This window comes from Pinus tabuliformis, chromosome 4_1 (genome assembly GCF_031772625.1).
Source record: "Pinus tabuliformis cultivar Carrire ecotype Pingquan chromosome 4_1, CPIR1, whole genome shotgun sequence".
NCBI lineage: Eukaryota > Viridiplantae > Streptophyta > Pinopsida > Pinales > Pinaceae > Pinus > Pinus tabuliformis.
This window is the reverse complement of record NC_142303.1, coordinates 307,301,718-307,317,870: the sequence shown is the minus strand read 5'-3', so window position 1 is coordinate 307,317,870 and position 16,153 is coordinate 307,301,718. Positions and strand designations below refer to the sequence as shown.

The 16,153-nt window shown below is 34.2% G+C and overlaps 1 protein-coding gene across 1 annotated transcript in view; it reads right to left on the bottom strand.

Annotated features, from left to right (window-relative positions):
• LOC149175508 (uncharacterized) overlaps window positions 1-15,050 on the bottom strand; it is a 124,750-nt gene extending 109,700 nt beyond the window's left edge. Inside the window, exons 1-2 of the mRNA XM_089422857.1 lie at window positions 14,463-15,050; window positions 14,303-14,377 (exon numbers count right to left, since the gene is read on the bottom strand). Of these exons, the coding sequence (XP_089278983.1) occupies window positions 14,303-14,377; window positions 14,463-15,020 (633 nt within the window). The 5' untranslated portion in view covers window positions 15,021-15,050. The remainder of the gene's footprint in view (window positions 1-14,302; window positions 14,378-14,462) is intronic.
• Window positions 15,051-16,153: the final 1,103 nt, after the last annotated feature.

The window sequence follows — 16,153 nt, the reverse complement described above, 5'->3', positions numbered from 1 at the left end:
TGCAACAAGATGATGGAGCTTAGTGGAAAGGAGTCGCCTTCACTAAGTGGGCCCGCAAGCTATTTTTGGCGCAAAGTTTATTTTTAGACTATGTCTATTTTTAGACATATGGATCATGGTCTATGAGTTGGGATGATTGGTCATGTTGGAAAAAATAGATGGACTTCTATTTTTGGTTCACAGCGGAGTGATCAGAGTCTATTTTTAGACTGCCAGGCTAAAAATAGAAACAGTCAAATATTATTAGCCCTTAGTAATATTTGGACTCTAAACATTATCTTATTCTCTTGGAGCACTTCAGTTCGAGCTACGGATGTGGCACATGCAGCTGAAATAAGGAATCACGTGGTTTCTTATGTTTTAATTGAGCTATTGCATGGAGGACTTCAGTTAGAACTCATGCATATGAGTTCTGTGGAGTTGGATGTGGAGTTGATGGAGTTGTGTTCAGTTTGACTTAGTTGAACTAGTTGTATTTAGTCTAACTAAAGAATACACTAGTGATGAGTTGTGTGAATTAAATATTAATTAATTCACTAATTATTAACTCATAAAGAAACTAAAGAATACATCAGTTAACTCAGTGCATGAACAATTCAACAGAGATAGGTGTTAGAGGTAAGTGAAATGGTGAGTTGTGACTATTAGTTGTGCATGAGATTTTGCACATGCATGGATTGAGTTATGCCAATGAGGACTGCGCAGTGTGGGCCAATACCAAGGCTATTGTAGCCTGTTCTCACGTGATTTTTCACTTGGCATTGTGCAGTGGAGGTAGGTAGAGTAGCAGAGAAGATTTGAACTTGTGACTTGTTCGGATCTGAGCTAGTTTTGTGTGTAACAGGTGGAGATAGTAATGAGTACTTGTGAGGAGTATTGTACTATGTATTGTTACATGTTCTCAATCATTATAATATACATATAGTGTGGGGTTTTCAGCTGTATGCTTTCCCCGGGTTACATACTGTTTTAATGTGTGCATGCGATTGATGTTTCATTGTTTTTGATGCTGCTAAATTGATGATCAACGTAGAGGAGGTTATGTATTGTGCATGTATTCCGCAATAGTGTATAATCAGGATAATCTCTGTGAATAAGTGTTTGATTATTCAAAATTTCTACAAGCTGTTGGGTTATGACTTTGAAATTATCTACAAAAAAGGGAAGAAAAATGTTGTTGCAGATGCACTCTCAAGAAAGGATGAGGATGTGGAAGTATTGTTTTGTGCCATTTCTATTATCCAGCCAGATTGGATAAACGAAGCAAGGGATGAATGGAAGAATGATGAAGAAGTGTGGGAACACATTCAAAAGTTGCAGCAAGATCCCAACGCATTTGATACATTTAGCTAGAAAAATGATTCGTTATGGTACACAGATTTCTTATACCTCTGTAAGAATTCCCAACTCAAACAAAAGATTCTTCTGGAATTTCACACCTCTCCCTTAGGAGAGCACTCAGGATTTTTAAAAACTTACCACAGGGTTAATACATAATTTTTTTGGGATGGCCTTAAATCTGATATTCAAAAGTTTGTGGCAGAATGTTTGGTTTGCCAACAAAATAAAGTTGAGACAATTAAGACCCCAGGTCAGTTACAACCTTTATCTAGTCCAAGTCAATGTTGCGAGGAGGTTTCAATGGATTTTATCACAAGTTTAACCAAGTCCAAAGGAAAGAGTGTCATCATGGTGGTAGTTGATAGACTTACCAAGTATGCACACTTTTGTGAATTATCTCATCCATTTAAAGCCAGTACAGTTGCTACGACATTTATGGAAACAATTCAAAAGCTACATGGAAACCCAAAGATTATTATAAATGACAAAGATCCCATTTTCACTGGAAATTTTTGGACATAGTTATTTTCTTGTTTGGGTACTCAGTTAGCTCATAACTCATCTTATCATCCCCAATCTGATGGGAAAACTGAGATAGTGAACAAATGTTTGGAAGGATATCTTCATTGCTTTGTATCTGATAAAAAAACACAATGGGTCAAGTGGTTGCCTCTGGCTGAATGGTGCTATAACACTTCCTTCCATACTGCAACAAAAATGAACCCATTTATGGCATTTTATGGATATCATCCACCATTCGTCACATCATATTTAAGAGATAATTCTAAGGTTCAAGCAGTGGAAGATCACATCGAGCATCAACAACAAGTTCTCCAACTCTTAAAGGATAACCTCACTTTGGCACAAAATAGAATGAAACAACAGGCAGATCAACATCACAACGAAAGAAGTTTTGATATAGGTGACTAGGTATTTCTACGACAAAAACCATACAAACAAATGTACCTCCTAGTTTTCCATGTGTCATGCTTAAAGAAGGTTATAGGTGACAAGCTCCTAGTTCAAACAATATTGCCAAAACTTGACAAGGAAGGAAAAATCATATTGGAACTTGAAGAAGTCACATAAACAATAAATCAATAACTACAAAATCGATGAATTTTAGAGTATCTCATCAAGTGGAAGAACTTACCTACTGAAGATTCCACATGGGAGGATGAGAATTTTATATAGAAGCATCCATAACTACTCAAGCGTTGAGGACAACACTTTTTTGAAGGAGAGGGCCATGTTAGGTCCCTATACTACTAGTGTAGCCCATTATTGTTATTAGGGAAACCCCCTTATTGTATTGTGTGCCCATGTAGTCCCCATATTGTTATTATTGTGCCCCATAGAATCCCACTATTATTATTGTTGTGCCCTTAGAATATTATTGTTATGTTGCCTCTGAATATATTATGACCCCTTAGACTCCTATTTATAGAAAGGATGTCTTGTAATTTGTAGAATCTAATAATTGTTCATTTGTGTAATGTAAAGGAGGTTGCCCCCTCCAAGAGGCTGATTTTGAAGTCGTTGATCTATCTTTTCTTCTATTTTTTGAGCTGGTTGCATAACAATTACTTGGTCAAAATGGAAGATTCCTTTGAGGATTCACAATCCAAATATATCTCATATCAAGCATCAAATGATAAGGCATGAGTTTGAAAATATGCAAGGGGAGATTATGAAGCTCAAGCCATTAATGTTTGATAGAGAGAGTAAGAAAAGAGAAGAGGTGGAAGAATGGTTACTTGGGATTAGTATGTACTTTCATCTACATAACTATTCCTCCAACTTGGAATAAAAAATTTCCATCTTTTACTTGCAAGGGTGGGATTCTATGAGGTGCAATTAGTTGAGACATGTCAATAAGATGAATGAAAAAAAGATCACTTGGAAGCAGCTCAAGAAGTATTTTCAAAAGAAGTACTTGTTTGACTACTATTATGACAAAATGATGCAATATTTATTTGAAATCAAATTGAGAAATATTACAATGGATGAATATCAAAGAAATTTCGTAGAATTATTGAGATATGTTTGTTTCATAAAGGATGAGATGGTCAAAATCCAAAGATTCATAAGTGAATTACCTTCTTTCTATAGTACCAAAATAATATTTGGTGAGTCCAAGACCCTAGAGGAGACAATAAAGAAGGATAAATACTTGTACGAGTAGAGATAAAGTAGAGAAACCATTCAATAGTCTTGGAGTTATAAAAAGAGGGGAAAAATAGAGCAAATAAAGGGCTTCAAACCAAGTTCATATTTTAGGAGTATGTCCAAAAGCCAAGCCAATCATATCAAGGTGACTTCGAGATAGTAGATTATTCAAGGAAGAGGCCATGATCAATAATTAAATGTTGGGGTTGCAAAGGAAAGCACTTGTTTTAGATATTTCCCTCAGAACAAGGAAAAAATGAAGATACTCCACAACCTTTAGGAAGCCACTAAAATTGTGGACATGAGTAAGAGTATTCAAAGGATATCTGCATCCTTATAATTTTGATAAGCACAACATAAATCACACATGATTGAAGTGGAAGATAATATTTCAAATAAACTTGTTGCAATTTTAATTGATTTAGGAAAAAGCCACAATTATATTGATCCAAATATAATGGATATATTTCATTTAAAATAAAGTATTCTTGGAATATCATAGTTGGTGCAACTTGTCCCTAGAACCAAAAGGAAGAGCAATGTAATTCATAGGAGTTGTTCCATAAATTTGAACGGAATGGAAACCATTGCTAATTTAAATATTATTACATTAGGTTCAAAAGAAATTCTCATTGGGATGGATTGGTTGGAAAAAATCATGTTGCCCTATATTGATACAACAATCAATTCACTTGTCTTGTTGAGGAAGGGAAGCAAAGGCAAGTTTAAGGGATTCCAATGCATGTTCTATTAGAGAAATTTTATCCACGTAGTTGAAGAAAAGCTTCAAAAACAATGTAAATATTTTGTATATGATGTTGAGGAACCAACCAAGAATAAAGGTCCAAATATAGAGGATTATTTAGTGCTACAATAATTTAAGGACGTGTTTGGTGAAATTACAGGTTTTCCACTAAAAAGGGACATATATTTTACCATTAATTTGGTTCCTAGAGTTGCCCTAGTATCCAAAATTCCATATAGAATGAGAACACTTGACCTTAAAGAAGTACAAATGTAGCTTGAAGAGAATTTGAAGGAGGAGTCCATACACCCAAGTGTGTCATCTTGGCAAGCCTCATTTTTTTTTTTTCCAAAAAATAAGGATGGTACATTAAGGTTGTTCATCAATTTCAGGAAGATGAATAAGGTAATAGTAAAAGACAAGTATCATTTTCCAAGGATAAATGCATTATTTGCTTAGTTGAAAAGAGACAAGGTATTTTCCAATATAGACATAAGATATTGGTATCATTAGGTAAGAACTAAGGAATGAGACATAAACAATACAATTTTTAGGACAAGATATGGGTACTCTGAATTCATAATGGTTCATTTGTATTAAAAAATGCACCATATTTATGTTCTTATGAATGTAATTTTCTGGAATTATTTGGATAATTTTGTTAACGTCTTTTTGGATGACATACTTGTTTATTCAAGGATTGAAGAAGAGCATAAGAAACACTTGATAAGGGTGTTACAAGTGTTGAAGCAACACCAAATTTATGCTAAGCTAATCAAATACTCATTTTACCAGAGGAAAATTCATTATTTTAGGCATATCATCTTAGAGGAAGGTGTGCTAGTGGACCTAGATAAAATTAAAGCAACACATGAATGCCTAGCACCAAGGGATACCACAAAGGTCAACTATTTCACGGGATTAGTGAGATACTATAGAAGATTCAATGGGGTTTTTTCAAAGACAGAACACTCAATCACCTTTTTGCAAAAGACGGGTATACAATACAAATGGAATCATGAGTTGAAGAGGCTTTACAACATTTGAAAATGATTTTGAAAAATGCACCAACATTGAGGCTAGTAGGTCTAAATGAATATTTTTTTGTGTGTTGATGCATGAAAATATGGGCTTGGAGGAGTAGTCATGCAAAATGGGTACGTGATATGTTGTAAGGCAAGGAAACTACATGAAGAGAATTATGCCACTCATGACTTGGAGTGGCATCCATAGTCCATGGCCTAATAATGTGGAGACATTACCTCATGTTAAAGACTTTTGATATGAGGATAACTATGGTGGTATGAAATATTGTTTGAATAACCAACCTTGAATGCAAGACAAGTAAGATGGCTGGAAATTTTAGGTAAATATGATTTTGAAATAAAGCACATTAGAGAAAAATAAAACAAGGTGAATCATGTACTCAGTAGAAAAATACATGAGATTCATGTTACAACCATAAGCATGTATAATATAGAATTAAAAAATAGAATTTTAGAGGCTAAAAAATTAGATCAATGATATGTCCAAATGAAGGAAGCACTATAGCAAGGTAAGCCATAACTAATGCATAAATTTTTTGAGCTGAATGAAGATGAAATTCTCATGCATAAGGCAAAGTTTATGTGCCAAATTAAAAAAGGTTGAGGATCTTGATTTAAAATAAATGCATGATGTACCTTATGTTAGAAATATGGGTTATCAAAAGACTTTCACAACAATAAAAAGCCATTTTTTTCTAGGATAAAATAAATATGTAGTTGGTTATATTTCTAAATGCTTGGAGTACCAAAAAGTGAAGGGTGAGCATGAGCATCTAGCTAGTTTAATACAACTATTGCTCATTCCATAATGGACATGGGAGATAATTACCATTGATTTCATCACCAAGTTGTATAGATAAATGAAGCAATATGATTCAATCATGGTGGTGGTGAAAAAACTATTTAAAGCAACTCATTTTATTCAAGTTAAAACGAATCACAAGGTAACAAACATAGAAACAAATTATATGAACGAAGTGGCTAGATTGCATGGAGTGCCCAAAACTATATTGTCAGATAGATATTCCAAATTTACTTCAAATTTTTGGAAGGGTTTGTTCAAAGGATTGGGAACCCATTTAAATCTTAGTATAGCCTATAATTTACAAAATAATGGAAAAATAGAAAGGGTTATTGGAGATATGCTCAAGATGTATGTAATGGATAGAAAATCCAAATGGGAAAATTATTTACATATAGTTGAATTTGCTTACAACACTTGGTACTAATCATCATTAAAAAGGAGCCCATTTAAGGCATTGTATGGCATGAAATGTATACACTAGTTAGTTGGGATAATATAGTGGATAAAGTGGTGTTTGGGAAGAGATACCCAAGGAAATGGAGGAACAAGTAATAAAATTAAACATAATTTGAAGGCACCATAGGATAGGTAGAAGACTTATATAAACAAGGGCAGAATAGCCAAATAATTTCAAGTGGGCAAACATATATTTTTAAAAGTGACGCCAAAGAGAGACTCTATAAAATTGGGAAGTTGTAGCAAGTTGGCATCCAAACTATATGGACGCTTCAATATTTTGAGGAGAGTTGGGCCAATTGCATAAGAACTTGCATTACTTACACCTATGCATGTGCATAATGTATTTCATATCTAATTTTTTAAAAGTATGTACATGAATCTAAACAAATTATTGATTGGAATATGATATAGTTGGATCCCTTGCCTATCAGGAGGTCATAGGGTCAAATCTTCTCGACACCCATGGGGTTAGGGATTGCTAGTTTGGTCGGAGGGTAGATCCCTTCAGGTTGATATACGTATATTTCCCCATGGATGTAGAGACCAGTCAGTGTCCATGAATCACATTAAAAAACATGATATAGTTGGAGCCTGAATGGGACTTTCAGGTATATCCTATGTGAATATTCAATCAAAATGTCAAGGAGCCTTGAAACAAAGCCATATTCTTGGTAAAGGTCTAGTAGAGCTATTAAAACACTAAATATATAACTTGGGAATTGGAAAATTTAATTAGAGGGAGGCATACTGTCAATTGTTATGAAATTTTGTTATGTATAATGTATATATGTGTGACACCTATGTAATATGTGCATTGAGGATAGTACAACAATAAGGGGGAGGGGAATGTGATACCCGTGATTTTGTAATGTACTTGTACTTATTATTATATATGTTGGTGATTGAATCATATGTCCAAGGGATAAATTATGTATTGTAAATAATGTACTTCATATTATTAATAAAAATACATTGGTAGCTACATAATATAGGCACAAAAAGAGTACTGGGGTTTATGATTCCATGAGAGGGGAACAAGAGGGGGTTAAGGGGCCCTAAAGTGGAACAAAGTGAAAGTCACGAGGTGAAATTATATTTTATTATATATCAAAGTGCCTTTATCTTAGGGGTAAATCAAACTTGGGATTTGTGAAGGTAGTTGGTAAAGTTGAAAGTGGAAAGGTAGGAACATGCATACAAAAGTGTTAGTTTTGTGAGTCAGGGACATCATTCCTTGTTTGTTATTCTTTCATTTTGAAGGGGAGATAATCTTGGAGACCTAGGGGGTACATATGTGTGTCTCAGCTATAGGTCATAATCTTGCAAGGAAATATGATATACAAAAATATCTAATATATAGTTACTACTGAGACATCCCCGTGATCAACAATTGAGATTATCCTAGCCATATTGCATTATGGGACTGGAAGAGGTGAGATATCCTAAGGTACTACCTTATAGAGAAGGAGATCCCATCTTGGGTTGTGTGAGATGAAGAGGGGAACATAGTTGGAGTTGAGATGGTTATATGAGTGACTAGTCAAATTATTGGGTTGATTTTCCAAAGTGCTTGTTTTCCCTTGTAATATCATAGCTACAACTCAGGGGTGCCCTCTTGTCGAGAGTCCTATAATAGCAGTTTCTATGTCTATGAGTAATGTCCTTAGTTAGTTTCCATTTGTGGTTTGGTAAAATATAAGTATCCTTCCCTTGTGTATGGTTCATTGTAATTAATTATGTGTAATTTCTAATTAAAATTGTCACCATTATTATAATGTATGTGTTGCATTATATGCCTCTATTATTTATGCAATGCTTATGAATGATAATATACAATGTTAGGCCTACATGTTTATTTATATGCAAGGAAAAATAATATTATGGTATAAGAGATTATAATTACGGGCATAATAAATAGGTTACATGAGGAAATTAAACTCAAGGTGTTGAGATTGGGTTTATGATAGTGTGCCCCTGCTTAGGAGTGTCTAAGTACATTACTTAGTAGTGTTACCCAACCTAGGGAATGGTTGGGTACATTACAATGTTATGGATATTCTCTCTTAATATGTTTTAGTTCTTTTTCTTGCTATATCTCCACCTCCTTTGAGTCAATTTGAGTCATGAATAAGTTGTACAAAAATAAATATGTGCTCATCATCATTGTATACTTAGTAATGATGTCTATCCTATGGGATTTAAGGTTAGTAAAAGAATTCAATTATATGACGAGAAGGGAATAGATAAATCCAACCTACATAGAGATGCTAAAAAAATTTGCAAATTGGAATAATAATTCCATTTCTTTTGAATGTACTCAATTAAGGATGCTTTGAGATATTTATTAGATGTCACAATATATGGTTGTATCCTTCCAACTTATCATTCTTTACCGAATACTTCTTATGTACTAAATTCACAATCGACATAGATTTTCCCCTAAATTTTATTGATCCTCAAATCTATTCCATGTTAAGTTTCTAGAATGAGTGCTCCATCCTCTACAACATTTTTTTCAATGGTTGGTGGAATTGATAACTAGGTTATATTTGTACTAGGTTGGCACATGGTCGATTCTAACCACCACCATGATAACCTCTAGGCATATCTTCACTAACCCACACATGACATACATTGCTTGTTTAGGTTTGAACCAATGAAATCACAAGGAGTCTCTTAACAATGCACCTTATAACTAACTAATATTCTACACCCTAGGGATTCATAATTGCTACACTCAAATCCCAATTTCAATGAATAAGAGTGGAACTTACAAAGGGATCCTCCATGATTATGACAACATTTGAACCTAATTTTTATCATTAACATTAAATTACATCTCCTATGATTTGTTAAGGCAAGCCTCCCCCACCTATATGATTTGTATCAACATTTATGATTCCTTAATGACTGCGTAAGTTCCTCATCTCATGTCTCTAGACTATGTGATGTTGTGCATAACCTAATAATTCTTCACCTAAACATTCAATTTATGATTTTATTTTCTTTGGACCCAAATAATGGACTTATTTTATGGAAACATATTATGATTTCAACCATTATGGAAGAATACCTCAATGTTTTTCATCCACTGTCTTCCAAGTAGCATAACATATGTAACAAGTATATCAATAACGAAGAATGATAATATTATGTGCACTTTAAGGTATATGAAAATTTAAACCTAATTCTTACATGCATGTTTTTTATTTCCACTATAATTAGGACAACATGAGAGGAAAAATTGTTTATATTTCTATCCAATGACTAATTACACCTATCCATGCCTCATTAGGTTTCATTTTTATTACTTGGTGTCTTTGACTCACCTATCTCTTTTATCAAGGAATTCATGACTTCTTTGGTGTTTCAATTCTCTAGCGAAATTTTACCAATAAGCATATTCTATCCTTCTCTAATAATGTTTTCTACCTTTATCATCAACAATTTTTTTTTCTCTTTATATTTCCTTTATATTCCTCCTTATGCTAGCCTATTTCTCCCTTTGATTTGTGTTTTATTCACCCACTAGCCAACAACTCATCCTTCCTTTTCTTAGTGCTTATTGTATTAGTCTATCAATGTCCTTTGTTGATCACAAGTCCTTTTGTTGTATTAGTCTATAAACATCCTTTGTTGAGAACAAGTCCTTTGCCTTATCAATCTACTCCTTGAGAACTATAAATTTTTGTCTCTTTGCTCAACATATTGATAATTACTGATTTTTCCATCTCCTACCCCATGCTTTACTCAGTGAGTCCATCATGATTTCTATTCTACTAACATCACTAGAGCATGCCATTGTCATTGATTGGACCATGTCTCTATCTTTTTCCCTTTGTTTATGTCATCATGATGATGTGGCATGATCTCAACTGACCACATGTCCTCTCATGGTCCTTCTCTTTCATTGAAAAAAATGCTCTTTTCTCCTAATATAATGTATTGAGTTCCTAAATCATTCATTGAGGCCTAAAAAACCCTCCTTTGTTAAAAAAAGGTTGCCAATGTTGTAGACACTTGTCCTTCACCTAGAAATCAATAATTAGTTATTAGAAACTCATCCTTTTACCATGATTCTTCATTTTCTTAGTGAATTAATAACCCCATTTTGCTTGACAATTTTTTTCTTTGTGGTCCACGGACCCCGAAGATTGGTGACCGATACGTCCACGAAATATTTGTACTAGTCATATCCACCTTGAAGGGATTATTTCCTACCGGATCAACCATAGAGCCTGGCCCAAAAAGTGTTGAGAGAATTGAACTTGTGATATCTCAATGGTAAAGTTGCTTTAACAATGGGGACTTGATGAATTGTGCTAACCATCAGGGTTATCTGGTTTGCTTGACATTATAGAAACATAAGTTAATATTATTTTCAAGAGCATGGCCTCATTCCCATCACGCATAGCTCATAAATCATAATGCCTCATTCCCTATTGAGCACCATTACTCACCTAATGCATACATAATGATTTTTTCTTTTTTCTTGGATTGATAGACAAGATTGAACTTCTCTTGATGTTTCTCTATTCTCCATGCTATGATAGACACCATGAATCTTCCTTCTCTTTCATCAAGCATTTCCTAGTGATAAAAGTGATCATTTCCTTGGAAAGAACACACTTGGGAAAATTTGCATTGTTCCCAAAGCTTTTATTTAATGAAAAAAACATGCTTTTTGCTCACTGTATTTTGCGCAAGTTTGCAAGTTCATTTTCCCAATGGATAACCTTCTCATTTTACCAAGCAAAGGTGCCAAACAAAGAGATTACCTCTCTTTTCTTGAAAATTTTATATTTAGCGAGATTGTGAGAACACATCCAAGCATAATAAAAGATAAGAGTAGTGAAATATGGAACAAATCTAAGAAAGATAATATTAAATACGTAATGTGATAAGGAGGAGAAGAAATATCAAGGGGTGGTGTGATTGACACACACATACAATGGGCTTCATAGACAAGTTGAGGAGAGGTGTCCAAATCAGGTAGTTCAAAAGGGTACCCCTAGAAATGGGGGTTAATAAGTCTCTATGTTGAAATAAGCATTACCAATATTTGTATAACCTCTCCTTTTTCTTGGGCACATACGAATCTTCCTTGAGTACTTTGAAAAGGGATTCACATGTGTGAATTAAGAGTATATTTTTTTTGAAGCATCGTTCATTGAGATTCAACCATCAACGATGTACTACATTAGAAATCTTCGATGTAATAATGGAAAATTTATCCCTCTTTATGAGATCATTGATAGTGAAGTAGTACTTGTGTTGAAAATTGCAAAGGTCTATTACATCTACAACAATATTTCCGCCAAGGTTGTAGATAACAAGGTTTATTTGAACTTTGAAGGGCTCCCACCAAATTGCACTTTAAAACCATCAATAGAGAAGTCATCTACACTTGTGATCTTCTTCAAAATCTTCATAAACTCATCCATCATATCTTGTTTTTATCAATTGAAAGAATCTTGGAGAATTTACTTTTTTGGAGGAGTGTTTTGATGTCTTTTGCACTTAGGTAGGGAATAATGAGAAACAAAAGAGAGTTTGATATTTTGATAATGATGTTTAGAATGGGTGTTAACAAGCATAAATATAAATGGGTGTACATATTGATTGTGATGTGATAATACTTATATAATTCAAAAATTCAAACTAGATGAAAACTTATCTAATATTGAATTGATTAAGTAATATGCATGATAACATGAAAATATATTTTAATCAAAATGCATAAAGAAATTTAGATTAAAAGTTACAAGGTAAAAAAAGTGGACATTTCTATGCCAAAGAGAGAGAGAAAAGGAGAATATGTTATGCTATTTATATCATAAATTATACATATAGAAATCCATTGAGTTTGGCTTCTTAGGGAAGTTCACTTTTGTTAGTATTGGTGTATGTTTGATCTCTCTGTGTGCACTGCATGATGATATTGGTGTGTAGGTGTAATGGTCTATGTGATGGTTGATCTTCTTTACAAATGAACATATTATTGAAGTGTGCACTTGCACGCCACTGAGGTGGTTGTTGAGGTGTCCATGTGTAGGTCGTTGAACTAGATGCATGTTGGTCAACTTGTCATAGCCATATTGTAGAATTGTAATTTTGAATTGGCATTGGAAAGCTAATAATGAGCTCTATAACATCAAGGGGCTAAAATCTTACAAGCTTGGGGTGTTGGTTCAAAATTGCTAAAATTGAGATCTATGAAACCTTGTTTGAGATTTGTCTAAATGATTATTTAAATGGGTGGAATGGTTATTTGGATCACACAATATCATGCACCGACATCACTAGCCTTTGCCACATTCATATATGTTGCTCTTATGTATGCCATACTTACCCATGTTGTACTCGATTGTTCATGTCACACCCTCTTCTAGTGTGTCCCTCTAAAATATGTATGGATTTAATAGTTTCAAAGGTGTTCTTACATTGACCAAGCTTCTCCCCAAGAATTTCAATGATTTGATGTCACATGTAGTGCACTATAATGAAGGTAGCACACTAAATCATGCACTTAAACTACACTAGCCTTTGCCATATATATATATATATATATATATATATATATATATATATATATATATATATCACTCACCTTTGACATGCTCAATTCCCTGTATCCCACCATTTTGGATTGTGAATCTCTCAAATGTCTATGGGCATGATAATTTCAAAGATACTTTTACATCTACCAATCTCTCACTAGTTAGATGTCATTGATGTGGTTGCATATTAAAGATCAAGAATTGGTTGCACAAGTGGACTAAGGAAGAGTACCACTATGAAGCCAAAAGATTATCACTGAAGCTGGGCACACATTTTACCATGCACAATATGCATAAATCAAAATATTTGGTACTTCTAGTTTTGAAGGTTGCTCATTTTCTACATACCTTTTTTTTCTTTTCTTCTTTTCAAAGATGTAGGCTAAGCCTAGGTGGGGTTAGCCCCAATATTGAATAAAATAACAATCTACCCAACTACAGGATATTGTCACCAATAACCATTTTCTACATACCTTATCCAATACTTGTTTTATAAAAAACACATAATAATAAACATACCCTCTCAATGAATGGTTAGGTGTCACTGATGTGGTTGCATATTAAAGATTAAGAATTTGTTGCATAGGTGAACTGAGGAAAAGGGGCATTAGTTATAACATCACAAATCCAAAAGGGTATTGCTAAAGTTGCGGACACACTAAGCCCATCAAACTAGGCCGAATGATAAACATCCCACATCGGAAAGCATTTGTTGAGCAATAATGCAGTCTCGTCAAGTTCGAAACTTAGTTAACTCGCCTAGTATGACTTATGCACTATCACGTTGGATTAAAAAACATAAGGGCAATCCCTATGACTTGAATCCAAGCCTCCTCAATCATAGGTTTATCCATTCTCCTAATTTAAAAAAACAATGCTGTGGACACACTTTCCCATGCTCACTATGCATATATCAAAACATTTGGTACTAAATTTGTTGTTTCTAAAGTTTCCACTTTTCTACATACCTTATCCCACACATACGTTTTGTGGAAGCAAGAACAATAAGCATAACGGTTATTCTTCAAAAGTGAATTTGAAGGATTATGATAATTTATAGAACTCATAAAACAAATGCACCTTTAATTTGGAATCTTCTTTCACATAGGGCTTTGGCATCAAAGATAAAGTTGGACTAAAGAAAATCAGTGTTTACTGTGAGGAGAAACTCACTCACCCTATTACTGCCGGGCGTTTTACTCCTCATTGCATGTTGTCCTGGACTCCCCACAATCTGGCAATCGACCGCAAGCTGAAACATTTTTCTCACTAAAAATCACTGAAATAAACTACCAAGTTCTCCAATTTTGCTACCAAGTAACTGAATTCGATCGTACCAGAATTTTTGGTGATTTTATTCGCAGAAATCGCAGCTGAGCTCCAACATCCCCAGTTATCCGCATGGTAAGATGGCGATTGACAGTGACATCCTTGAGCAAATCCATGGCCGGACTCTGCACAGAGTTGAGCTTCGCCACAACCTGAGCTGTCAGCGTAGTGTTACTGTGAGAGGGCTGATAGAAGGCCGCAACATAGACCACCCCCACGGGCATCACACCGTTGTAGAAAACATAGAATTTGGAAGCGCTGTATTTGATTCCCACCTTGTTGGGGTTGTTCGCTTTGAAAATCATGGAAATATTCATTATGAGAGACGATGGCATGTTGGGCCTCGGCTCTATCATCAGGGATTCCACTTTTGCAGACTTTAGAGAGAACTCGGGCTTCTTGGGCTTCAGAACCAGGAGAATTAATAAGGCAATCGCTGTTATGATGACTGCAATGATGAGAAATACTGTTGAAATGCAGCAGCAGCATCGCTTACATGAAAATTTGGAAGCCCTGTAATTTTCTTCTGGGAATGAACCTGCTCGAGCTCGATTGTAAGAAGCCATTCCTTTTGGATATGGAGATGGGCATTGGTTTTTTCTGTGTGTATGGCTATATATTGTTATTTTCTGAGGTTGCAAGGTATAACGTCTCGGCTACGATTTGAAAGCTTGGACGGTACTTAGACCGAGCCGAGCAATCCCTGTGCTTTTTTCTTTTTCAAAATTTTTGTGCCCTCGAGATATTCGTGTTTTGGAATGGTGGCAAAAAAGTTTTTGTTTGTCATTGTAGATGGATTTGCTCTTTATTCTTTCGTTCCTGCTGAAGCAAACTCACTCCAATCAAGTAAAAGGATTTCAGTGAGCTCATTTTGACAAGAAAGTTTATTTAGTTTTGTGAAGATAATGTTTTGCTAGAAAGAAAACAAAGTACAGATAAGACATGAGTCAATTAGGTTATTTTGGTCAATTAGGGTATTTTGGGCATTTTTAATTAGGGGATTTTTAACAATAAAATAGAGATTAAGATATTATTCAATTAGGGTATTTTGATAATTTTTAATTAGGTATTTTGAATAACTCGAACAACAATGAATAACTTGAACAACAAAGTATAGATTAAGACATTAGTCAATTAAGGTATTTTGAATAACAAAATATAGAACAAAATATAGATTAAGACATCAGTGAATTAGGATATTTTGAACATCTTTAATTAGGGTATCTTGAACATCTTTATATTGATTGCAAATTGTGGGAATATTTTGGGATTGGAGGAAGAGGAGCAAGGTCAATTTTTTGATCTTTTATTAAATTTCAAAATATTCTCAAAATAATATGCAATCTAGTTAAGTTTAATAAAGTATTTTTAAATCTACAATTTTATTGTTTTATCAAGATTTCTATCAAGATAAAACCAAAAAATAATATAACCAAGTATTTATACGTGACCTTTTATTATCATCTATGTACCATGACCAACAAATCCTGCAAAGTGTTTATACATGGCCTTTTACTATCATTTAGGTACCATGATCAACAAACCCTACAACACAATGTGAATGACTATGACAAGCAACCAAAGAAGTAGCACACAAAGTCTCATACCAACAACCAAAAAACATGAAGTCACTTGTAAATGGTTTGACACGCACACACACACAGACACATACACACACACAGAAGTAGCAAACAAATGG